Here is a 27,102-nt window from a genome sequence, read left to right as displayed (position 1 = left end):
GAACCGGAACCTGTGTTAAACTAGTACCAAAATCATGTCCTGTTCTAGAGAAGCTTGCAGCTGGAATCAGCATCTATTCATTTATCCGTTCATTCAACAGTAATAAGTGCAAACTTGTGCCAGGCACTGGGGATTTAGGAATGACTAAGAAAAACAGCCCCTCTCCCCATGAAGTTCACAATCCAGTGAGGGAGGGAGATAGGTTCATAACCTCTTAAGTTACACCTTAGGACTAGAGACACAATAATTGAGAGAATGTGACTCTACCTGCAACTCCCCTTCCATTATACTGAGTAGCTGGATGAGGTCTTCTTTGGATAACTCCAAGGATTTCTTATTCTTTCGTTCACTTTCTCCAGATGGTTTTAGGTGTCGTTTGACAGTTCCTGAGGCCGTGACATCATCCTCCTTTCTATTTGATTTGTTCTTCTTTTTCGTATCTTCCGAGAGACTTTTATCATCAGCACTGCTGATGATGGAGGACTTGGGGCAGGAGACATGCCCGTTGGATGAACTTTCACCACCCTGATTTCGGGATCTCATTCCCACCTGCAACACATGAAAAAAGAGATGTTTCTACCACCCCTGAAATTATTTTTGTCTGATGACTTAAAAACTAATAGGAGCTTTCCAACATCACCAAGAAAGAGAAACCAAAAGATCAGTCCTGATAGCCTCCTTGCAGCTTTAATGAATATGTTGTTAAAAATATCAGGAAATTATTTTGACAGTCTTTAGGAAAAAGTGAAAATATGATTCTAACCTGACAAACCTCTCAAGCCAAATAATCAAGATCAGCATCAGCAGTGCTAAGTCAATTGATGATATGTTTCTTTGATACAATATGATAAGAATGGCCTTTTGCCTTTGTGGCCCTCCTCCCCTAAGACATTCCCCAAGTCTAATAACAAGAAAAACATCAGATAGATCCCAACTGACAGACTCTACAAAATGCCTGATCAGTAATCTTTAAAACTATGAAGGTCATCAAAAAGAAAATTTAAATAACTGTCATAGCCAAGAAGAGGCTAAGGACATATGACAACTAAATGTACTGTGGCATCCCAGATAGACCCTGAGACAGAAAAAAGACATTAGGAAACACAGGAGATGTGGATAAAGCATGAACATTAGTCAAAATAATGCATCAATACTGGGTTCATTAATTATAAGCAATGTACCATAATCATGTAAGATGTTAATTACAGAGGAAATTAGTATGGAATGAATGGGAACTCCTGGTATTATCTTTGCAATAATTCTATGAATCTAAAGCTTTTTAAAATAAAAAGATTATTTTTTAAGTGACTCTAAATTGTCTATCAGAAAATTCAAACCTCAAACCCTGCTAGGAACAAGTTGGGAGTCATGATGTGCAGAAAAATCCACATCAGTTCGGGGTGGGGGCTTTAAATGGAGAGAGGAAAAGGGAAAAGCCAGGGGAAGAGGGTGGGGTAGTTTTTAGGGATATGAACGTCTATTTTTCCATAGCCTCTTTTTCAATATCTTTTTTCTATGTCAGTCATTTATAGTAATAAGAACAACAGCACAAAGAATTGGGAGAAGACAGATCAATTTCAAAATCAAAAATTTTAAAAATACTTTGAGGTAAAATAAGGAAAAAAGTTAACAAAACAGCACTTAACTCATCCCATGGGGAGCACATTTGAGTCATTCCATTTTGAATGCTTTACAGAATCTCTGTCAGTCTCAGAACAAAAGAACTTGACTAACAGGTATGTTACAAACAAACATACTGAACTCAAAGGCTGGGACTCAAAGTTGAGGGAAGATAGCTCTAATATCCTGGGGGCTGTACTGCAAAAGTTGCCTAAACTCTTAAATATAGTAACTTAGCACATGGGCTTATTTAAAACTCACAGTAAAAATAGTCCTTCCCTTGAATGGCTAAAGAGCAAGATTTTCATTACTCATTCCAGATAAAATATGGAAATTTGTTTTCTGAAAGTAAATTTCCTTCATGAACTCAGCCACAGTTAAGAAGCCAAAGAAAGCTTTTCAAAGCACTAGGTTTATAATAGAAAAATAAATACAGTGTGATGTTTCCTTTTAGATAGTGAATATTCAACTCTTCTAACAAATCATGAAATCTACATTGCTGCTCCTTTTTTTTAACTGAACACTTATAACCAAATGGCCTATGTTGTGTGTGTGTGAACTTTCTATAGCATCTAATTTTTTTTTAATTTTTGGCAGGTAAACAAAGTTTATTCTAAGAGGAGCAACACATTGAGAGATAAAGCCATTTTAAAATTTACATATATGTACTGTTCATTGTTTCTAAGAACGTTTAGAGCTTTAGCTTTATACATTTACATAGTTATCAAAGAAATAAAGCCAACCACAAAGTAAGAATCAACAGAATGCAGTAATCTAATCATAAAGGATAGTCAAGTGCTATAGCACCTAATTTTTAACACTATAAACCAAAGAAGTGGTCCTTAACACTGGAACCCTGTTTTCTGGTTCACTCAGTGATTAGTTCTTGAAATTTTAGAGCATCTTTTGTGCTTCCCTGGTGAACAAAGAACAGATGTTTCTTTGTATTGGAAGCCAGAGCACTTCAGAGCAGACCTACTGTATTTCATCACAGCTTGTTTGTGGGCAGAGTGGGCTGATTTAAGCTCCAAGTCAAAAAAAAAAAAAAAAAAAAAAAAAAAGAAGTAATGAATGGAAAGAAAGTTTTAAAGGGGAGCACAATATGCCACCCCCCAATATGCCTCTTTAGCATATTGATTACTTTAAGTTCATTATTTTTAAGAAACAGCAGACATGAGAACTCTAAAACCTGGGTAGAAATTACCCTTTTATAAGAAACATTTACATTTATAAGGGAAATCTCCGCTTGTAAGAGTGTCCCTTGCTGTACCAGGAAGAAAAGGATGACTCTAAATCTCTAGAACTCTCATCAGTGCAGAAGACAATGACTTAAATCTGTATTTACTGTGCTTTCCTGTTAACCTCTCATAAGTGACTCCCCATCCAACATCCTTTTCTGTTTGTTTTTAGCTGAAGCTGGTATTTAAGGTGATGGCTTGGACCATTTTTTGAAGAGTTATTCAGTTTTTCTCAGTTTTTCTGAGTCTCTCCCATGTATACAGGAGGTATACATGTTACTAAACTTCTGTTTGTCTTTCTCCAATTAACCTGTCTTTTTATTACAGGGATTTATTAATCAAGAACCTTAGAGAGGTAAAGGAAAAATTATTTTTCCTCCCCCACAGTTTCAAATTTAACTCTTAACCTGTTACACATCACAGCTTAGACACATTAGCTTCCCAAATTGAACTGTGACTCCCTACAACTCCATGCCACATGTGAATTTCTTTTATATGAAACAATTTGCTCTGTAAGATCTTAAGGGTCTTTGGCATGGTACATCAAATATTGATTTGACAACTTCAATTGAGATCATGCATTAATGGAAATTCCAGACAACATTTCCCAAAGCACAGGAAGTAAGGTGATAATGATTAAGCCTAATCATACACAGTCGTAATCATACACAACATTTGTGTTTGACCTTAGCATGTGTTTGTGTCTTATTTCCCTAGATTTTCTATATCTTTTATAGGGTAAGCATTAAGATATATGTAAAATAGAACAGATGCAGAACTATCTGTATGTTACATGGTCTTATTCAATTATATTTGCAAACACACAGAAAGCAGCAATTAGCACCAACTCTATATTTAGTTCTTTCTAAAAATTTCAATCTAACATTGAAACTGAGCAAGGCCATGCAAGGTACAAAAGCTCATCTGTGTTCCCTGTTTCTTGTTTGTAGAAAAATGCTTTAGGCGCCTAGGCCTTCCCCGAGTTCCAAAGAATAGACTTAAGCTATTACGAATTAGGGAAGTGAGGGCATGCAAAAAACAAAGGAAAAGCAGTCAAGCAAGAAACGTAATAATAGCTTAAACAAGAAAACAGAGTCCTAGTTCCTTCTCAAGGGACAGACATAACAATCTGATGCATATCCTTTGAGTTGTTCTACAGAAACCAAAATCCCTACCCAGGTGGAGGATGGTGACTATATGCTGACCACAAGCACACAGACCCCAGACTGGTTGGAATCAGAAGGTTGATGATGAAGATTCCTGAAATATCACTTTGCTATCTCACCACTAAACAATTGAAAGAAAGGCATGCACCCTGTAACCTCACCCCAAATGTTGTCTTTAAAAACCCTTCCCTGAAAGCTATCAGAGAGTTTGGTTCCTTTGAACATAAGCCACCAGTTCCCCTTGCTGGGCCCTAAAATAAACACTGTACTTTGCTTCACCACTACCCAGTGTCAGTAGATTGGCTTTACTGTATAGTGGGCAAACAGACCCAAATTCAGTTTGGTAATGATATTAACATTTAAAAATAAATTTTCTTGTAGTATTACTAGCTTTTACAGAAATTACATGAATTAATGAACATTAATTATATAATTAATAAATTAGTTGCAAGATTATTTTTACAGAAAAAAACACACATTTTAGAATTATCTAATTATTTTATATCATAATCAGATTGAAAACTTTAGTTACCTATTCTCTTCCACATTAATTCACTTTCACTGATGGAATAATCTCATGTGTTAGACCTGTGATGTTAATTCTGTCTTAGCAAGTAGTTTTTTCTCTGTGACACTGAAATTTTGTTGCCAAAAGATTGGCCCCCATCCCTGACAAGCCAAATAACTCTGAGACAAGATCTTGGAGCATAGAAGAAAAGAGGCAGCTTTATTGCTTTGCCAGGCAAAAGGGACTCATAGCAGGCTAGTGCCTTCAAAACTGTGAACCCATCTTGGGGATAGGGCAGGATGATTATATAGCCATAGCTTAAACAATAAAGCATCGATAACAATCAGCAGAATTATTTTCTTCTCATAAGATTCAGTGGAGTCATGATGTCTCCAGGTGATCAATTCTATAGAGGCTAGTGGTTGTCACTCTTTCAATCTTATAAGTACCCAAGGCATGGTCTTCTTGGTAATTCATACTATTTTGTAAGGTTACAGTTCTGTGACCTTCTCCCTGGAGACTGACTCAGAGACCAAGTATGATTATTACTTTCAATTACCGGAATAAAGTAGAAACAGTAAAATAATAGCTTTATTTGAACAACGGGCTTGGAGCTGTGAATAGCAACCAGTCAGTCAGGTTAGTTGACAGTTTTAAGGGCAAGCATAAGAATAAGCAATCTGTTAGCCTAAGTGTGGCCATCTTATTAATTTTCCTTCAATTTCATATTAAGTGCTTTTGCTTTGACATGGGCATATAGATTTCAGTCCTTTTCTGCTGATCCAAATAGGGTCTACTCTCTTTACCTCCATAGCAAAGTCAGCAATCAGTACCTGTTCAATCTCAGGATTGCAAAAATACTCAGAAATAACAAACTAGTCAAGACATGTTTTAGGAAGGGATCAGACAACACGTAAGAGAGAGAAAAACATAATTTCTCAATAGTGTAAACAGGTCTGCCATCAATAATATCCACTTTAAACCACTTTATTCTATTTAGTAGAAGGTGTCCGAACAATAACAGACTTTCATGTATCACGTTTAGTGACATTCATACACTTCTTTATTCTAATAGCTCTCAATACTGTTTCTTAAGTACTATACAGTGTGCTAAGCATTTTACAAACAGCATCTCATTTAAATTAATATTCACATCAACTCTATGAGCTAGGTGCTATTTTTCTCAATTTTACAGATGAGGTCACTGAGGTTTAAAGAGATTAAATATCTTTTCCTGGATCACACAGCTACTCCTAGTGACTAGAAGTGCTAGCATTTGTTCCCAGATGTGACTCTAAATACCTACTCTCTCTATGACTTTTTTTCTAAGTTCTTTAAACACATGCAACTCGGAAGGGGAGGGAACAACCTGGAAATCAGATGATCCAGAAAATTTTACAAATGCTTTCTAAATATTCTTTTCTCTTCAGACTACAGAGTTAGAAAAATTCATTCATTTTTTCTCCTTCATAGGCAGTCCTGTAAAACTCACACAGCAATTGAAATTAGGCTGCTAAACAAAAATACTTTTCCCAAAATCATTAACCTGCTGCAGAAATTGTAAAATGATGAATCATTTAAATATTTTTCTGAGAAACAACAGGGCTAATTATTACGGATACAGATTATGAAAACAGGATGCCGTCTGAACAGGGACCATTACAGACTTAATGTGGTAAAAGCCCTGGAGCTGAACAATAGTAAACATTTAATCAGAGTTGGCCAAATCCCATCCATTGGGCTCACAGAAGTAGCAGGCAGGTAACCGAAAAGGCATCTGGCACTCTGTAGGCTTCTTCATAGTTGTTTGTGAAGGGGACCAGAATTTGTGACCCCAAAATATGCCACTTGGGCATGTGAATTGCGAAAGGCATTCACAGCCCTGCAGATTCAGGTAAAGCTTTTTTCCTCCCCATCAACTGCCTAAATTTACATCGGAAAGGGGGCCTGGACTAGGAAGAGAGCTATTACCAGGGATACCTTTTTTCCTAAGAGACATATCTGCATAATAAGGCAAATTTTGCTTTCCAAACATCTCCTCTACTTTCCTGTGAATGGCCTTCCTTCCCTTTGTATCTGTAAACCACTATCCCTTTCTCTCACTCAGGATGTTATATAAGCATCAATTACCTGGCTGTCATTGGGATCTCACACCTTTATGGGACTCCCATATGTATGAAATTAAATTTGTTTTTCTCTTGTTAATTTGTCTTATATCAATTTAACTAGTAGACTAACAAAAAACCTAGAAGGAAAGAAGGAAAACTTTTTCCTCCCCTCTACTGCATGGCTGCAAGTTTGAGACATGTAAATAACAAGCTTTCTGAATGAAGCCAACAGTACCTTTGCTTCATCCCAATGCAGATCCTCTGAAGAAAGTTCCCTCAAGAAAAAGATATAAATAAATGGAAGAGCCACATTAGACTTATAACCTTTCTTTTTAAAAATCAATGATTTGGGGGCATAGATTCTTCTGTTTAAAAACTAAATTATCCCAACATAGTTCATGAAATACATTTACTTTTTTTTTTTTTTCATAGTAATTAGTCAGCAACACTTTGTATGGAATTTGCTGACTAGGGTGTGAAGAAAAGAAAAACCAAATGTTATTCCAAACCTCCCACTTTTATATTAGTGGTCATCTCTCATCTTCATTCCCCAAGAGACAGGAAGGAAGTGGGCAGGGCACAGCCATTCAAGGAATGACACAGCAATTAACACCAAGGTGGTGGAAAATTCAACTCCTAACAGATCTTGAGGCCCAAGATGGCAGGAGATTTGACTTCCAGTAGAACTTCAGCTTCATTATATGCTCATTGTAATATATTAGCATGGTAAATGACAATCCTACAGGCCCATGACAGTTCTGAGTCTAACCATAAAAGGTCAAAAAGTGAGCGGTTGCCCAATTCCTGGGAATTGCAGCCTTTTTCCCAAAGTAGTTGGAATAATCCTCCCACTTGTCAGCATATGAAGCTACTGAGCACATAAAAACCAGCAACACTGCACCTCAAGGCATCTCACTCCCTTGCCTTCTGAGACAGCCTGCACTCTGTGGAGTGTGTATCTACTTTTACTTTAAACTAAGCACCCAATCCCACACCTCGTGGCCTTCCCTGGCCTTCTGAGGCAGCCTGCTCTCTGTCTATGGAGTATGTATCTCTCCAAATAAATCTACCTTTACTCAACTATGGCTTGCTCTTGAATTCTTTACTACATGAAGCCAAGGACCCACACTTGGCAGGGCATGTCCCAGGGACTCAACTATGGCCATCCTCTCGCTCCACATTTTTTTTTTTTCTGTATTAGTCACAATAGTCTGCATCCCTACCACCAACAAAAATTTCTTTTCTGCATAAATTAGGTTTTAGCATCTTTCCTATGCTTCTCAAGTACCCAGCTCCTGTCTGTTCCTGGTTTTATTTTATTTGTATTCTTTTTCAAGAACCTACCTAGGGCATAGGGTGAGCTACTGCAATAACTTTATTTATATAATTTCTATTTTTTAAATTACTTTATAAAATTGTAAGTGTAACACACAGTAAAAAGGAAAGCACAGAATTACTAAAAAGCCTACTTTTTACACTGTGACCTGGCAAAAAGCCTGATGCAAGTGGGGTTTCCAGAACATTAGCATGGCACTGTCCTCCTTCTTTCTTTTAGGCACAAATGACAATACCCAAAGCACCCAAAACTAAAGGCCAAAGAAAACATCTGTTCTAGTTATATGTGACTTTTAAGATGCAAAAGACCGATCAAGTCAACTAGCTCATTCTCCATCAATGCCAGATTATTCCCTCCGTATACCTTATTTGCTTGGTTAAGTCTAGTTATAAATATCCTAACTCATGAAATGTTCAAAAACATTTCTCAGAAGACTATCATTCATTCTAATGATACAGACTGTGAATGAATATTCCTAGGCTTGCCCTTAAAGTTTCTTTACAATTTTCTTTCATTTTCATAATTTTGTTTATGCAACAAGCCATGTTAAATGACTTTTCACTTCTCATTCTCTGTGCTCATAAAATCCTCAAAATAACTAAGTTTTTTGTTTATGTAAGGCATTTTCATTCCACTAGGACAGATCTATCCAGGACAACTGAAATTTCTTCTAAATAATTACACAAAATGATAGAATTCAAGAAAGGGGATTCTTTTGGAGTCATTGCAGCAATGTTGTAACCAAAAGTTCAAGAAAAATATTACTATGGCCAAATAGAAAAAATATTATTCTATGCTAGCCTAAAACCATGGTAAAATATTTTATGAAGTTCTACTTAATATTATTCAAGAAAGATAACAGCAGACCCGGGAAAGTTTTCCAGAAAAAAACAAAAACAAAAAATAATGATAGGAAACTGCCAGGAAATAAGAAAACGTTTGAAAATCACATATTGAGTCTGAATGAATGTACAGTTTGAGAGTTTTAAAACTTTGAATGTAAAATAGGGTGGCCTTTCTTACCGCTTTGATAAAAGGGGGTATTGGTTTCCCTTGTTATATTAATTTCTAGCATCTATAACAGGGTCTTGGGATTTTTTTTTTCTTTTTTTAACTTTTTTCACAGAAATAAAGCTACTGTCAATTGTATAAAAGAGAAAAGCATTTAAATACCTAGAAATATACTATTATATAAAGTAATGATAACATAACAGGTTTTGACATTTTTAACTTCAATGACTCATTCTTCAGCCTCAGATACATTTTAAACATTTGTATATTTATAATCCTTTATTATTAACATTCTGATGTATCATAGGATATAATACATAGTTATTGGTTATATAAAAAGACTAAGGCCCTCAAATTTAAGTGATGAAGGTAACTCTAGTTTTCTGGTAAATTTTACCTATATTCTTTCTACTTGACCACTATAGGTTTTTTTCAGCCATTTTCTTAGTACCTGTGGCCCCTGAAGAATGTCACCATTTAGTTTAATTAAAGTTGCTAAATACTTGTTTTATCATCTAACAAAGAAAGCGACTCTGGAAATTTACCAGCCTCCTGGTTAGCCTGAACTGGAATTCCTTCCTGTATTTCATCACTTTTAAAAAGACCCAGCCCCACCATCCAGAAGAGTCAGTCATTTCCCTTTCCCTCACAACAGAGCCCTATAAATAGCCAGAAAGACAAAAACCTTAGACTTTCTCTCAACAGTCTTTATGTGATGAGTTATTCTTAACTCCTACTCCTATTCACAGTAATAGTCACTGGCTTTTACTAAGGAGCAGATGCTCTGAGCACTGGGATAAGTATCTGACATAGTATCATCTCATAAAATCCTGGTCCAAACAATCCATAAAGCAGGTACTACAATTTCTCTTAAAAAGATAAGAAAAGTGAGGCATAGAGAGATTTAGACATTTGCCCCCAAAGAGTGTGGCCAGGACCTGGGAAAGCCTGGACTAGAACACAGGCTTGTTTGGATACTCCATGTGCAAGCAGAAAGCTGAACAGCAGCTTTTACGTCCACATCAGAACTGTTGCAACACAACTGAGTTCATCGTATCCTTTTGGGGGCTGAAACAAATTTAGTCAAGGGCATACCATTCAACAAAAAGTCTCAAAAAAACAATTAATGTAGCCTCTCTCTATTCCAGCAGATTTTCCCCTCTAATTTCTACTTGTGTACAAATTATTCTTCTAAGGCCATATTCTCTTCCCCTGCTCCCCTGACACGGCCTCTCTACTTCTCAGTGCTTGAGTTTTTCAAAGGAGCTGGAGAGTAACTTTGCCCTTGCAGTTTTTTGACTTCTGACTCTTTGAATTGGGAAAGTCACTAGGACTCCAGAAATACAATTGTTACAGGACTGGATATGAATCGAACTGATTTTTTTCATTATGCAAATTAAAACAAATTTCAGTTTGTACAGTCGCTGATGATTCTAGTAAGCCAACTCGTACAAAATGTCCTGTTAGAAAAAACGATCATCTTTATGCAGAAAATACTCTCACATAATTTAATTGCGTTTTTCAAGAAATAGAAGGCAAATCACAACTGCTGGGTATTAAAAAGACAGGTTAACCTCCACTAGGAGAAAGACATGCAGTGGTTTGGATGATATCACGGCTTCATGCTGACAAGGGAGAAGATGAAATACTACACAGATCATCCATCTGTGTGCTGATGATGACTTCATGTTCTAATTGCCTGCACATATGTCAACAGCATTCAGGTGTCCTTTAAATGCCTTTTATTTTAAATCTCTCAACCATGTCTTAACATGAAAGAATGATCTAAAGTCAATTGTAATGCAGAGAGTTATGGGTTGTGTCTGTTTTAAACACCTCTTGACTTGTCTTTTCTAATCGTCCCTGGGCATCCCTTGTCTTGAAATAGATCAGTGTATAGGAAGCCTAAACTGAAAACAGAGCACAGCTACTTCATAAATCAAGCCAGGGGGAAAGTAAAAATTATTCTTACTGAAACACATTCTATGAATGCAACTGAAGCCATATGATTGTCAAAGATATTTGTCTGATGTTTAAAGACTCTTTTCACTCTGATGCTGTGTGAATTCCATGGCAGTCAACCAACCTCCATAAACTTGGTTGCAATATGAATGCAAAGATTGGCAAGAACAGTTAAAGAGGAAAACTTTGTGATTTGCTAATTAAGGTGCATTACAAATTGATTCTATCGAAAATGCCATGCTATCACAGTGCAAAAGTTTCAGGCTCATTGTGTGGTCAGGAAGTATGTAAGACAATGAGTTGCCACCACCTTTTGAAATAATCTCTTTAAATACATAGTAGCCCTTAGTCCCTCTCTTTGCTCCACCTTCCAGCCACCCTACCTCAGCACACCACCCAACTCCACGGTGGACCTAAAGGTGTCCCACGACCTCATAGATCACCCTTAACACTTGCTTTTCTAACATGCTGAATCATCCTGAGATGTTTGCCATTTACCCCAAGGAATCAAGAGATTCATGTCCCCACCGTTAACCTCACACTTACTTATTCCGTAATTCTGGACAAGTTACATACGCTCTCTAATCCACAATTTTTTCATCTTTAAAATGAAGATAGTAATGTCTGCACCACCTCTGTGTGTATGTGAAATTCTAATGCCTGTCTACTCTCTGTATGTATGTGGAAGTATTTGCTGGCAGTGGTAAGGCATTAATCTGTGACAGATTAACCACTGGGGTCATCAGACACCTCTCAACACCCCCAGTAGGTTCCACCAGAGATGAAGACACTGTACTTTCGGCTGTGATTGTCTAGCACAGGGGTCGGCAAAGTTTTTCTATAAAGGGGTAAATATGAAATATTTGGGGCTTGCAGGCCATGCGGTCTCTGTTCTAGTCATTCAGCTCTGCTGTTGAAGCATGAAAGCAGCTATAGGCAATACACAATGCATGGGAGTGGTCAGATTTGACCTCTAGTCCTTAGTTTGCCAAGCCTGATTTACAGAGTGACAGATATGATTGATGGGTGCATTTAAACTGGGAGAAAGGGAACTGGCTTCTGCCACTCCCCAGTTCCTTCTTCAGTGTACAGTAATCAGAAAAATGGCTGAAAATAAGGGAGAAGCCAAAAGGATTAAGGAAAAAATAATGTCGTAACCTGCCTTCCCATTCTCTTCTTCTCTTGCAGGTAAGTTGAGGAAGGACATGAATATAAAAGGGTTCCAGGGAGAGGGGATAGCTCAGTGGTAGAGTACATGCTTAGCGTGTAGGAGATCCTGGGTTCATTTCCCAGTACCTCCATTAAAATAAACAAACAAACAAACAAATAAATAAATAAATAAATAAACCTAATCCACCCCCCAAAATATAAAAGGAAATAATAGCCCCCCAAAAAACCCCAAAAGCAGCAGATACTTCATAAATAAATAGATAAATAAATAGGTTCCTTCACAAAATTTGAGGAATCTAAGGTGGAAGAAATTGACAGGTTAAAATTTGATAGTAGGATTCCCCCTGGCACTAGTCATGCCCTGGGATATGTAGACCAACAACAGCGATTTAGCATAGCAGCACATGTCTGTACAAAGCGGGTGATGGAGACATGCCCACTAAGTATGTGGAGGAGACAGAGAAGTGGCCAGGTGTCCGGCAAGGGTGGAAGGGAGCCAGGGGGGACAGCTGTCCTGCTACTGGAAATGTCACGAGGCAGAGGGCTTCATAGCAGACCACCTAAACTGGGGAAGAGATAGAAGGTACAGCTATGCTCGAGGAATCTGCAGCATCTGAGAAAGTCATGGTGGGAGTCCAAGACAGCAGGAGAGACAGGAGAGACCCTTGGCCATGACTTTCACTGGGAGCCAGGCTGGAAGATGACAACCAAGAACACAGGTAATGGCTTTGCAGGCAAGTGACCTGGGCAGGCACATTGGCCCCTGTGCTTGGTTTAATGTTCTGCTATTGCTATCTTAAAAGTCTTAATTTTTTTAAACTAGAGGCCCCACATTTCCATTGTGCACTGGACCCCCTAAACGATGTGGCCAGTCCTGACAGCAGCAGGGCAGTGCATCTGAACCAGATATGGAGGTGCCCCACCTGTCATCCCACAGAACCCCTACAGAGGAAGCAGTGCTGTGGGGTACCAAGTATGGAGGAGGAGAACCTGGCAGGAGGGAAAGGAAAGACCAAAATGGAATTCTGATTTGTTCTAGGATTGAGCTATGCATATGGAATTTAGCTCCCCTTCCCCCCAAAATAATCACTAGATAATCACTGCTTCGGCGGGGATTGGAGGGAAGGAGAAGAGGAGAGGTAGCCAGAGAGTAACTAACGCTGAATTCAGTCATAAAGAAATCAAGTATTAGAATCATGTCTTTATATTTTCTGGTGTGCCTTAACTGTGAAATCTACCAGTGGTTACAGTTTTATAAACCATAAAGCACTGCAAGACTTTCAGGCAATACATGTAAAGGAGTTTTCCTTTAAATCACATCGCTATTGCTTTGGCTCTGGCTTTGGAAAAGAAAGGCGAGGAATAAGGCTCAAGTACGGGGCTGGAGGCAGCGGGAGCTCAGAGACTTCCAACAATGACATGACTGCACATGACATGACAGCTCTGGGAGGAAGCTGAAGCAAAGGAAGAATCACACAGAGTGCTCTGCCCGAGGCCACCCAGTGCTTTTCTCCGTCCCTCCTTACCTCTCTCGTTAGGCACCTTTCCTGTTTTCCCACCTAGGTTGCCTTTCACTGAAATTATAAAAATGAGATCCCAGTCATCTCATTCTGCTCCACAAGGGGCCTTTCCCGCCCAGACTTGCCTGAGGTGTTCCCCAAACCCAAACCTGACCCCTCACCCATCTGTTGAATTCTCAGTCTTCCAGGACCTCAGGATGGGGTTAAGAAATCACCTGACTAAATTTGAATCACATAATAGCATCACTACCTTAACTCTACATTCCTCTGTTTCTGTTAACCCTAGTGAATCTCTGATTGACATTTAAAGAAAAGGAGTCATTTTAAAGAGGCCTGATTGAAGGTAGGGTGAGTACAGTATTTCTTTAAATCATACCACTAGGTTATTCTCCTATGTAAAGTAAGTCATAGCAATTTCTTCAAAGAAGACATCAGATGGCTAATAGGCACATGAAAAAATGCTCAATATCACTAATTATCAGAGAAATGCAAATCAAAACTACAGTGAGGTATCTCACACCAGTCAGAATGGCCATAATTAAAAATCCACAAACAATAAATGCTGGAGAGGGTATGGAGAAAAGGGAACCCTCCTACACTGTTGGTGGGAATGTAGTTTGGTACAACCGTTATGAAAACAGTATGGAGATTCCTTAAAAAACTAAAAACAGATTTACCCTATGATCTAGCAATCCCACTCCTGGGCATATATCCAGAGGAAACTCTAATTTGAAAAGATACATGCACTCCAATGTTCATAGCAACACTATTTACAAAAACAATGACATGAAAGCAACAGATGACTGGATTAAAAAGCTGTGGTATACACACACACACACACACACACACACACACACACACACACACACAAGAATACTACTCGGCCATGAAAAAGAATGAAACAATGCCATTTGCAGCAACATGGATGGACTTGTAGATCGTCATACTAAGTGAAGTAAGCCAGAAAGAGAAAGAAAAATACCATATAATATCACTTATACGTAGAATCTAAAAAAATATGAAACAAATTAACTTATTTACAAAACAGAAACAGACTCACAGATACAGAAAACAAATTTATGACTATGGCAGGGAAGGGGGTGGGGAGGGATAAAATAGGAGTTCAGAATTTGCAGATACTAACTACTATATTTAAAATAAATAAACAACAAGGTCCTACTGTATAGCACAGGGAACTATATTCAATATCTTGCCTACAATGAAAAAGAATATGAAAAGGAATATATATGTATATGTATAACTGAATCACTATGCTGTACACCAGACTAACACAACATTATAAATTGACTGTACTTCAATTAAAAAAAATTTTTAAAGAGTCAATTTCCAATGTTTATTACTACATTTGCATTCTGTTTTTCTTCTAGGAGGGAAATTCTTCTCTGTACCTAAGGAGAAAAACAAAAGCTACATCGGGAAAGTTCCATGTTTCAAGAAAAAAAATTATTTAGTAATGACCACTCCTGTGGGTTTCTATGTAAACACTCTGCAAGCTTCACCTGTTTCTCACCCATCTGTCTTCTGAAACCATATGAGTTTGGGTCCAGTGTGGACAAGCCTGGACGGCAGGTAGAAATGTATAGGGGAGGTAGAAGAGACAAGAGTAGACCCTTGTGTGGAGAAGTCAAAGAAACTGTCTGGAAAGGAATAGTCCAAAAGGAAGAAGCTCTAGTCTATCGTGAGCTTGACCAGGGACAATGTCCCTTTGCAAGAGGAGAGGGAATGTTCTGCGTGATGGGCACATACTCCTGGGAATGCCTCTGCAGACACCCAGCCAAAGCTGAGGATGTGCATGGAAACCAAGGTGCGCACAGAAGAGGCTCTGCAAGGAACTGGGGCCTTGCTTTGAGAACTGGCCATGCAGAAGGCAGGAGGAGGATTTGGGGGATTCCTGCAGGGTCACTGCTGGAATCAGCAGAGATGGCATCAATAGTTCCTCAAGCCAGCTCAGGGGCAGGACAGCAGAGGGCATGCCAGCCGGCGCCTGGGAACCACCTCTTAAATTAACTCGAGGGGAGGGGAGAGTCTGCCATTGTTTAGGTAGAAATGAAGACAAGGAACTACCATGCTGATCTCTTACTGTTCATTCCCTGGCTTTCTCAGCTGGAGAACTATGGATTATATTTCATCCCACAGACTTTTTTATGCACTATAACAAACAAGCACACAAGAGCCATGTTGGGTACCAGGATACACACACACACCCACCCACCCACCCACACACACACACACACACACACACAAATCATGTTCCTTCCCTCAAGAATGTCATAGTCCAAGATAGTGGTCTATAAGTTTTTCTAACAGTTCAATCCATTATTTTAAAATGTAATCACTTACTCCAACATTTGCATATTTATCTATGAATTATAAGTGTTATGCTAATATCCTAATGTGTTAGGCTTATTATAAATTATATCCAAAAGTAGAAAAAAACCTGACTAACTAAATAATAATAAACATTATAAAGAAATATAATGGAATCTCCTACCCCAATGACCTCTCATGTGACGACTGATCTACAGAGACACTTGAACAGATTTAAAAAAATAAAAGGAAGCTTGGGAAATGCTTCAATAGCAGTCTTGGATCTGAGGATTAACTGGGCCTAATTAATCCTGAATAACTCCTGAGATCATAGAAAAATTGTAAACATGCAAAGACCAATGGCTGTAGATTAGGACAGAGGGACAAGGCCTGAGGACTGGCCACTTTGCAGATTGTGGTTCTCCAGCTGGACCCTGGGGGATGAGGAAACTCTTTCCAGGGAGAGGAAAGAGCATAAACAAAAGGACATAGCCCATCGACAGAGGACTGGATAAAGAAGATGTGGAATTATGTATACGATGGAATATTACTCAGCCGTAAAAATAATAAAAATAATGCCACTTGCAGCAACATGGATAGACCTGTAGATCATCATTCTAAGTGAAGTAAGCCAGAAAGAGAATGAAAAATGCCATAGGATATCACTTCTATGTGGAATCCAAAAAAAGGACACAAATGAACTTATCCACAAAACAGAAACAGACTCACAGACGTAGAGAACAAACTTATGGTTACCAGGGGGTAAAGGGGGTGGGAAAGGATAAATTGGGAATTTGAAATTTGCACCTCTTGGGGAGTGATGGAAATGTGAGCTATTTTGATTGTGGTGGTGGCTTCATGGGTGTGCACATCTATCAAAATCCATCAAACTGTACATCTGAAATATGTGTAGTTTGTTGTACAGAAACCATACCACAATAAAGGTGTTTAAAAAAAATATATAGCTATTCAGCGGTCTGATGTGGCGTTAGGAGAAGTTCAAAATGGAGGACAAATGCAGCAAACTACTAATTACTTGTGTAACAGAATAGCGGATTAACTCAGGCGAGCTGCATCTTAAAATAAGACTACACTCTGCATTTGCATGTTCAGCTTTCAGTTTGTCCCTCATATGGCAATGTTATTCTTACACATCAGAAAAAAAGAAAAGTGAACCTTGGTGGTCGCCATGGTAACTAAATAGTGAGAGCGAGGGCAGAGGAAGGTCAAGGAATGTTCTATAGTTACGCATCAAGAAAGTACAAAACACAGGTTATTTTTAATTTTGGCTATGTTCCTATAATTTTAATGCCTGAAAATTAAGATGTACATAAATAGTAAAGTCTGTTTCTCAGGCAGCCATGAGAAAAAATACTTTCCCAGTAATTCAATCCTACCTTCTTATTTTGTTGACGTTTCATCAGCTACCATTCAAGCCAACAAAAATGCCCAAAGTGAGTGTTTTCCAAATTTGTAACCAGGGAGGGTGGAGGGTGTCCTTTACCCCTCTTCCCCTTGGTTTCTGTCCTCTTCTGTTCTTAGTACACTGGTGTGACTCACCATCCACAGAACACAAACTGAGAATTGCTTTTCTAGGAGTGGTGATGTGTTTGCTTTCAGGCACCCATATTCTCTCATCTAATGACACTTGTGACCAAGGACAAAGATTTGCCAGGCAGCTGACAAACCAGAGTGGGGAGGTGACGTAGCTTGTGAATAAAGGGTTTTCCCCGGCACGGGCACAGGCAGCTGTCCCAGGCAGACAAGAACCTGCGTGATTAGACTCCTGCGCCAACTGAGGTAATGGACCCAAACACTCCTCTGTCCTTCCTACACCTCTGCTCCAAGGAAACATGCCCAATGACTAGTGGGAGCATAGAAAAGAAGATAAAACAGAAAAAAATCAAAACCTCAGAAGATAAGAGAACTACTTTAAAAAACTCTCACAATATTTTATGAAAAAGATATTGATATATATGAATTATATGAAAATAGAGTTTCTCTCGTAAGGATTATAAACAGCTGCATTTGGCTTAAACAAAGTCCCAGCCAGGAACACAGACTCACAGGTTTTCTATTTCTCGATAGATTTCACTTAGATTATAAACCAATCATAACCTTAGATTTTACCAAAACAATCCCACTGTTTTCATTAAACAGTTTTGTTGCTTATATATTTATAAATACCACACCCCACACATGAATGCATCCCTGAAAAGGAAATTTTAGAATAAACCTTTCTTTGACACTTTAAAATGTATTGCTCAAAACTAAATCGAGGGAACTATATTCAATACCTTGTAATAACTTATAGTGGGAAAGAATAGGAAAACAAATATATGTATGTTCATGTATGACTGAAGCCTTATGCTGTACACCAGAAATTGACACAACATTGTAAACTGACTATACGTCAATTAAAAAGATATACATATACATATACATATATATACAATTTAAAAAAACTAAATTGAAAGAATTCATGTTACTGTCATCAGTGAAATTGTTTTCAGGATCCACTTTATTATTTTCATTCAATACATACTCATTACATGATTTCCAAGTACCACGTCTGGGTTAAAAAAAAAAAAGAACTCTAGGTGGTCTGTGTCACCATGGACCTCACAGTCTAGTAAAGATGTTCCAGTTGAGTAGGTAGGTCATGAAGGGAGCTGGAGAAACTAACAAGACCTTTTGCCAATGCTAGGTAATAGGCTTGAATGAGTTATTTCCAGGTCATTTTAAAAAATTTATTTTTAAAAATGAGTCGATATTTCTGTCTCAAAGCCAGTTCCACGAAAAATGTTCCTGAGCTCCTTCCCTGTGCAAGGCAGTATAGGTTTCCTCCACAATGACTCTAAGAGAGTGGTCTTTAATGTGATCTATTAAAAACTTAGAAAAGCACTCTGTAATCTAGCAGCTGACTTTTTTCAAAGCACAAAATTACATCACATGTATAATGGCAATTCCAAGGCCCCTGTAACCTTGTTCACTTTTCTTCAGAGAAGGATGCTAAGTCATTGGGGATTTCTTTGCTTTTTTTTTTTAATCTTGGAATATGAATGAATGGATGAGTGATTGTTAGGTGCTTACCCAATTGTTAAACCAGGTCTCACTGAGTTCAGATTCCACATTTCTGTGCCGCTGCCATTTCACAGGCTGAGAACTTAAGATCAGGTCCCCTGGAACTCAGTGGCCTGGAAGGAAAATGATGGCTTCTCAAACTCTGCCCCCACCCATGACTGGGGACCTGCAGGTTCTCCTCAAAGACCCTCAGCTATTTATAGACGTTTCCAAGGGGAGAGGGTGAGTAACTGAGCTCCTCAGTGCTGTCCGGACAGCTACCAAGAGACTCTCTGACATTTCCTTCTCACTTGCTCTTGCTGCCAGTGGCCTCCCCTGTCATCACTGAAGCTGCTGTGAAATTATCAGAGGCAACAAAGAAGGGATCTCAGGAAGAGCAGAAGCCTCTGGGGTTTAACTCCAATGCTCACATACCAGCTGAACTTCCCACACACTGAAGTCAGTGGTGGGGCCAGAATCCCTGACGCTTCTGAAGTCCTTTCAATCACTGAAGCCACAAGAGTCATGGAAGTCACTGCACAAAAACCCTCCACCTATATCCATGGGTGTACCAAAGCTGGGAGGAAGAGTGGCTCCTGGGTGTCTGCTGGGGACAGGAGATGTGGTGGGAGTAAGCTGGTTCAAAGTGGGAACAGGGATTATAAGTTATCCTGAAGCAGCATTTGTTTAGAAAGCCCACTTGTGACTTACAAATAGACACTTATATGTTGGAGCTTTAAAGGGTTGCTCATGGAGATTGCAGGTAGGATAAAGCCCTTTCCCCAAAATGTCTTTTCGTGATGGCACAGGTGGAGAATTTACCTCTTCCTAACTCCTTTTGGATTATCATCTTGTGTCCACAATATGTCAGTGGTTTGGTGAAGTTCTACGGGACACCAGCAGAAGTCCTGCAGGTATAGGGTAAGGACAGTGATGTGCTGGTAAACCAGCTCTTCAGGAAATAAGGGCAGTGATGTGCTGGTAAGCCAGCTCTTCAGGAAAAAAGTAAAAGTTCCTGATTAGTAGGTAGCATTTGCAGATTTCCATGGTGTAAATACCTCCATCAGGGCCAAGTTCAAGCTACTAACATGACGTCACTGGATGCAGCCAGTGCCGCTTGGCTCCAGCACAGGACTGAGAAAGGGCCAGGCAACTGCTGCAGTCTCACCCCCTCCCCCTCCCCGGCTCTCACTTTTCCGTGCAGACAGAGTCAGATTGGCGAAATTTCCCTGCACTCCTAAGTAAGATATTATGAAGGCAGAAGTAAGAAGTGGGAAGGGACACAGACAGATATCAGATGAAACTAGCATCACTCGCTGCTGCCTTCATTGAACCCTCTCTCTGTCTGATAAGGAGAAGCACACTGACCAGGGAAGACACAGCCGAAGGATTGCAGTGTTGCAAAGCAGACAGAGAAGCAGGTAGAAGAAGGGAAAAAATCAAAAGGAAAGAATATGTCCTCTTAAAGTATGTGACAATAAGCAATGGAGAAAAGGCGTGAGTTTGTACGGACAAACTTAAAAAAATGGCCTCTGTAAAGAAAACAAGCTGGATTTTGAACCGAAGTCAATGTTTTGTTCTTGTTTTCTTTTCTTTTATTAGAAATACAGTTTAGTTCATAAGGATATTGGCTTTCTCATCTTCCTTTTTTCAGCAGCCCTCTTGGCCAGAGATGCCTCGTGGGAGAGCCTGGGTCTGTGATATTTCGGTAACAGTTACTGATGTGTTGATACAGTCAGGGATCTCTGCGGAGATACTCGCTATGAGGTAACCACCTCAAGTACAGTCCAAAAAGATGATGTCAAACATATATACAAACAAACAGTGACCCTGAAAGCTTCTAATGCATCTAATGGAATAAACAGAGCAGTGCTCATTGGTCACGAGCTTCACGATTTGCTGAGAATATATTTGAGCCCGGGAAGAACCGTTGTCAGGAACCAAGAATTAGTCATCAGTAATGTTGGCTAAGGGGCTAACTGGACATTCCGAAGAAATTAACTGCTCACAGGACATTTCAGGGAAATTAACTGCTTGCTTTGTGCCTCGGTTTCTCCATCGAAGGCAGGAGACCACTAACTGTTATCCTTTTCAGAGGGCTAAGCTATGCAGTTTCATGAATTAATTTACGGAAGAGAGAGATTTTAGAGACAAAGCCCTGAAAATGATGGCTGTCTTAGCCGAGTTGCGTGGTAACAATTCCTGCATTATCTCTGTTACATTCTGTGACTGTGGCACAGCGACAGTCCAGAGACAACCAGTTTCACTGTCCCGGACTCAAGATGATGCTTCTCCCCACTGGGCTTAGTTGTATGCCTGCCAGTAGATCCTCAAAGAGGGTTACTGCATCCTTATAGGTTATTTGTAAATAGTGAAGCTACAAAAGATGTAGTCTTCGGATTTTTGTCATTCACCAAGCTGTGGGATAAACCCAACGTCTGGACTTCGTACTTTGGAGCAAGACCACTCGCAGTATGTGAAGAGTATATTCAGCCCAGGAACTTTGCTTTTCTCTGCGTCCTCTCCTTTATTCCACAGGGCTTTGATTAAAAAGTTTCAGATAAATTTAACCCAAGTAAGGAATAAAACTGGAAACAGAAATTATACTTATTTTTGTCTGCATCATACAACTTTGGTGTACTTACCATGTCCTCCATCCTGCAAGATCATAAACCACTTGAGGGCAACAACTGTCTAATTCATTTATGTAAACTCCAAACCAATTAGGGCAGGGTTTACACAAAATTTATGAGCACTACAACTTCGTGTAATTGAATGAAGCTAGGGAAAGAAAAGCAAGGTATGAGAAAATGCAATGGACACCAGCATATTCTACTCAGTCTCCTTGAAAAGGTAGCCCTATTCTGGCTCAAATAAATTGAAGAAAGCAAAAAATGCAGACTGATCTCTCAAAGTCCTAAGAAATCTCAAAGTCCTAAGGACCCTCCTAATGATGCTTCCACTTCTGGGCTTTTCATTAAGAAGATGGAGAATGTACAGGATTTCCCAAATATTACAGAAAAAAAACAGGAAAGCCAAAAAGGGACTGAAAAGTTCAGGAACTAGACACATTTTTGAATGACTCCAATAGGAAAGCTCCGCCAGAGATGGGGGTTACAAACAGGCTGCTGATTAACTTGACAGGCTAACAGTACATCCTCCCCAAATTCTCCAGATCTCTGAATTCTCACCCTCAGCATGTTCACACCGGGGTCCTACATCAGAGCAGTCCCCCAGCTTGTTGAGAGGAGGACAACAAAGCTACTAAAAGTTCTGAGAAAAGGTTAAAGAAATAGTAAGCAAATATGGTCATGACTGGAGTGTGCAAACCCATGTTCTCTGTCTTTTAAAGCACCGAACAGTAGCTACATGTGCAAACATAGTAGAAGTCCTTAAAGTATGCAGGAGGGTGGACACAGGATGGTGAAAGTTCAGTTATTCTTTTTTTTTTAATTGAAATATCAGTTACAATGTGTCAATTTCTGACATACTGCACAGTGTCCCAGTCATGCATATACATACATATATTTGTTTTCATATTCTTTTTCATTAAAGGTTATTACAAGATATTAAATATAGTTCCCCGTGCTATACAGAAGAAACTTTAAAAAAAATTTTTTTATATATAGTGGCTAAAATTTGCAAATTTCAAACTATAGAACAAATAGAATTGGTGCTTAAAAGACAGAGAACATGGGTTTGCACAAGTAGAATATATTAACCCCTTGGGATTAGTGAAGTATCTCAGATTTAGATGGATTAAGACATCAAAGAAATTTAGAAATCAAAAGCTTTAGCTAAATAAATGGATGACGAGTATATAATAAGATACAGAAGAGAAGTTAGGAAATATTTATGCACAACACTGGCCTTTGAGCATAATGTCCTAGAAAACATAAGATCATTGGGGACCTGCTATGGCCTGAATGTTTGTGATCCCCCCAAATTCATGTTGAAATCCCAGTGCCAAGGAGACAGTATTAAGAGGTGGGGCCTTTGGTAGGTACAAAGGTCATGAAGATGGAGGCCTTGTGAATAGCATAAGGGCTCTTATAACAGACTCTCCAGAGTTCCATGCCTCTTCTACTATAGAGAGAAGTCAGCAGGGAGAAGTCAGCCATCCACAGCCCAGAAGAGAGCTTTGACCCGAACCCAACCGTGTTGTCACCCTGATCTTGGACTTTAAGCTGCCAGAACTGTGAGAAATAAATTTCTGTTGTTTATAAGCTACCCAGTCAGTGTTATAGCAGCCCAAACAACCTAAGACAGGGCCTCTCTGCAAAATAAAACTCTGAGTTAGAGGGACACACATTTGCACCAGTGCACAGTAAGTCCTTCCTAACACTGAAACACAAATTAAGACATTGTTAAGTAATTCTGAGTTAAAGAGGGAAGATGTGTCATCAGACCCTTCCTATTATGTACACCAGTCCACAATATTTCTTGAGAATCTACTGAATGCAAAGCACTATGGATATCCTCTCTCACCTGAGTCAATAAAAAGATACATGAATTTGTTTGATCACATGTTTTTGCTATGACAGTTTGCTTTTCCTGTCATAGGTAAACTATATATATATAATAACTGCATTGAGTAAATGATATAAATGAGATAGGGAAATGATTTCCAGATTTTTAAAAAAAGAAATTCATTTTGAAAATATACTGTGGTCTCTTTTGGCAACATTTTTGTAAATCTAAAATTATTTCAAAGTAAAAGAAAAAATAGATTGTGGCAAATATGAAAATGAGATACGAGCTGATCTTCTAAAATACTTAATTCTAAGTTAATAAACTCCTAAGAGCCTGGAAATTCAGGATTCCGTCGGCCTTCCCCAACCTCCAGGGCAAGTCAGCTAGTGCACTGCCAGGCCCGTGACAGCACAGGAAGTAAAGGAGTCGCAGATGAAGAGAAGCTTCACAATGGTTGAGCTTACTGAAGATATTTAACATCTGTACTATTAAAAGCCACACGGTCAGCAACAGGGGAATGCTGAGACCCATCTGCAAGGGGTAACGGCAGGCAAGATCGGTGCCTTGTCATCAAGAATCTCATGACTCCCTGAGACCACGTGGTTGAGAGCCCACCCCCCCAATCTGTCACTCTAGCTTTTGACTCCCGACACTTCCTTTAAGAAATGGGTGTGACGGATGAGTGACTTCATTTCTCCCTCTCTGACTTCATTTCTCTTATATTCTTTCCTGAAACACTCATCCACATAAATCCACATCTGCACACACGCAGGGTCTTTGGCCATCAGTGGGACAGCCCCTCCTGGATTCCTTGACAAGCCAGCTGATGAATGGAGAACTAAGGGGTTCCCACAAGAGCCATCTTTTTACCATTAGAGAAACAAGGAAGGGAGAAGATACTAATAGTTAAGCTCTAGAACAACTCTATAGTTATTATGGTCCACAATGAAAAATCTTGCAGTAGAAGTGGAAAGTTTCTTCATTGTTTGGGAATATGATCCCCTAATTCATTTCTCCAGTTTTTAAATCAAATAAAAACTGAAGAATATTAGAAGATTTGTAGTTAAAAGTCATCATGCTCCTGAAACATCCATTAAGCAAAAATTAAAAATCAACCCATAGATGATTTTCTTAGAAATTCTATTCTCCAAGTTATGGTGTTTAAAAAGTTCTTTATGAAATCATTAAGCAAAAACACTCAGCAGCAGGAAAAGCAAATATTTATAAATATTTATGCCCAAAGCATTAGCATTGCAAGTATCAATTTTTAGTAGAATATATGAAGGAAGTAAACAATTTTTAAATAACTTTCAAAAATCTATAGCCAATCTATTCTGTCACTTACTAGCTCATTTCCTCAACTATACACATCAAGTTTTTCTGAAAAACTTACAGGAATGTTTTGATAACTTGTAATCTAACAAGATTTCAAGGAAGAAAATGGAAGAAATATGTATTGCATGTTGATTCCCAGCTGACTTGCTGTGTGACATCAGGCAGCTCGCTTCACCTCTCTGTGCCTCATTTGTAGAATAATGGGATTGTACTTAATTAGAAGTTGCTAACTGGGGATCCTTTGATCAGATCTAGCCTTTGGACATATCTTATTTGCCCAGCATGTTTTAAAAATTGGGAAATTTCACCTTCAAATCCAGATTTCTGATTTCTCTTCAAAAATTATAAGGTTGGCAACAATGGGCCTCCATTCCCATGTAGAAAAAAAGGCTGCAACTGAGCAGTAGCTGTCCTTGTTGGATAAGACATGGACTCTTGGTGTTACGGTACCTGCCTGATTGCTTAGCAGCTAGGTTTTTGATGGAATAGATTACCTCGAGTTTCTTTCAGTGCTAACAGTCTCACATTTATGGTGAGCCCCTATAGCAAAAAGTCCATTCAACCTCTCTAAGCCTCAGCTTTACTTGAATATGGGGGTAATATTAACATCTGACTACCACGTAAGCTTTGGAGAGACAAAATGAAATAGTGAGTGGTGACTTCTTAGCACAGTGCCATGCACATAGAAAGTATAAACATAAACAGTAGAGGTAACAATGCAAATAATGGTGAACGTGGCTCGAATACAATTCTCTGATGGTTAATCCCATCTAAGTCAAAACTGACACACTGTTTCTTCTCTTCTAAATGCACCATTGGTCCCATCAAAAATTTGCCTTTAATTTTTGGATACACTTTGTTCAGTTAATACTAAACAGATTGAGATTCTCAAAAGAGACACAGCAATTAAAAGAGAACAATGCTCTCTGAGTGTCTCTGGTTTTCATATTCTCCATTTCTGGTTGAACCAGCTGTCAGTATTTGATTTGCTGTAAGCTTTGATCCTACTCTTCGCACTTGCCAGGTACACAGTGTAACCTTGGTAATTATTGTTAAACACAAATAAAAAATTTAACAGAGCTCATGCTGGGCTTATTTCCCATTCATCCAAGGGCCACAAATGAACCCCTATAGGACCCCACGGGAGCTTTTGTCATAGGTGTTCCCGCCGCTTCAAGTTACTCTGTAGTCACTCATATGCAGTGAGTCACTGTGACACTCACTAGCTGGTTTCCTCAGCCACACGTTTCATATATTATACTGTTTTATTAACAGCGGAGCTTAAATGGGCTTGTTCCAGGGTAGGATTGCCACAGATTTGCCCATACTTTAAAAGAGGCACTTTTAAATTAACTTTGACTTGTACATACTGTTACTGTGTGTGTTTATTTGTAGAGAAAAGTATTTTGGAACTTCTAGCCAACAATCCTTTAGGTAACAAAATATAAGAAAAATAAAATAATTTGCACCTCCCTCAGAGTTTGTTTTATTGGGATTTTTACCCATAACTGTGTACATGTCATTTACATCACCTCAGAACTTATGGCATGCCACTGAGTTTCAGTCCAGCCTAAGGCTGAAGCCGAGACAGGTGGGAATGGGGTGCCCGAAAGAAACCAGTAGTCAGCGTGGTCTGCCTTCCACTGCATCCCTGGATTTCCTCCCTTCTCATCCCGGCAACACCCAGCCTCTCCCGAGTGTCAGCCCTTCCAACTCACACTCTGCAGAGGTCTCAGAGAAACAGATTCAACACAAAAGTGTCTTTGTGTCACTCCTCTGCTTAAGAGTCTTAAGTCACTTGCTCTTACCCAAAAGTAAACTCGACAGTCCTGCATGCCCTCGACCCTGTGAAGCTCCCAATATTCTCTTCCTGCCCTGGCCCGCAGAGAACCAAGCATTGCTTTCTCTTCCCTGGTTCCCTTAGGAAAACTTAGCTGCTTCTTTCTTTACGCTCCCTGAGTGTTGTTCACCTATAACCATGGCAACTACCATATTTATTTGCCCATGCGTGAGCTTCCTGAAAGCAGGAACCAAGTTTTTAAATATTTTCACTCCTAGCACATATTCAGGGTCTGGCATATTGTAGGCAACTGGATATTCACAAAATATTGAATAAATGAACCTTCTTTTATCCCCATGGCCTTTTTTTTTTTTTTGCAGATTCCATTCTGCAAAGTCAAAAGACTGTTCTTGTTATCACTGCAACTAATGAACAGTATATTCCTACACATCTTCCTTTTCAAATACACTTTCTCTCATCATTT

The 27,102-nt window shown here is 39.0% G+C and overlaps 1 protein-coding gene across 5 annotated transcripts in view; it reads right to left on the bottom strand.

Moving 5' to 3' along the window:
* Nucleotides 1-27,102, bottom strand: part of FILIP1 (filamin A interacting protein 1) — a 209,182-nt gene that overhangs the window by 103,492 nt on the left and 78,588 nt on the right. For all 5 annotated transcript variants that reach the window (XM_074368721.1, XM_010972816.3, XM_074368723.1 and 2 more), the window contains one exon: nucleotides 268-549. In XM_074368721.1, coding sequence (XP_074224822.1) covers nucleotides 268-543 — 276 coding nt within the window. In that variant the 5' untranslated portion in view covers nucleotides 544-549. The remainder of the gene's footprint in view (nucleotides 1-267; nucleotides 550-27,102) is intronic.

Source organism: Camelus bactrianus, chromosome 8 (assembly GCF_048773025.1).
Source record: "Camelus bactrianus isolate YW-2024 breed Bactrian camel chromosome 8, ASM4877302v1, whole genome shotgun sequence".
Taxonomy (NCBI): Eukaryota; Metazoa; Chordata; class Mammalia; order Artiodactyla; family Camelidae; genus Camelus; species Camelus bactrianus.
This window is presented reverse-complemented; position numbering and strand designations above follow the sequence as displayed.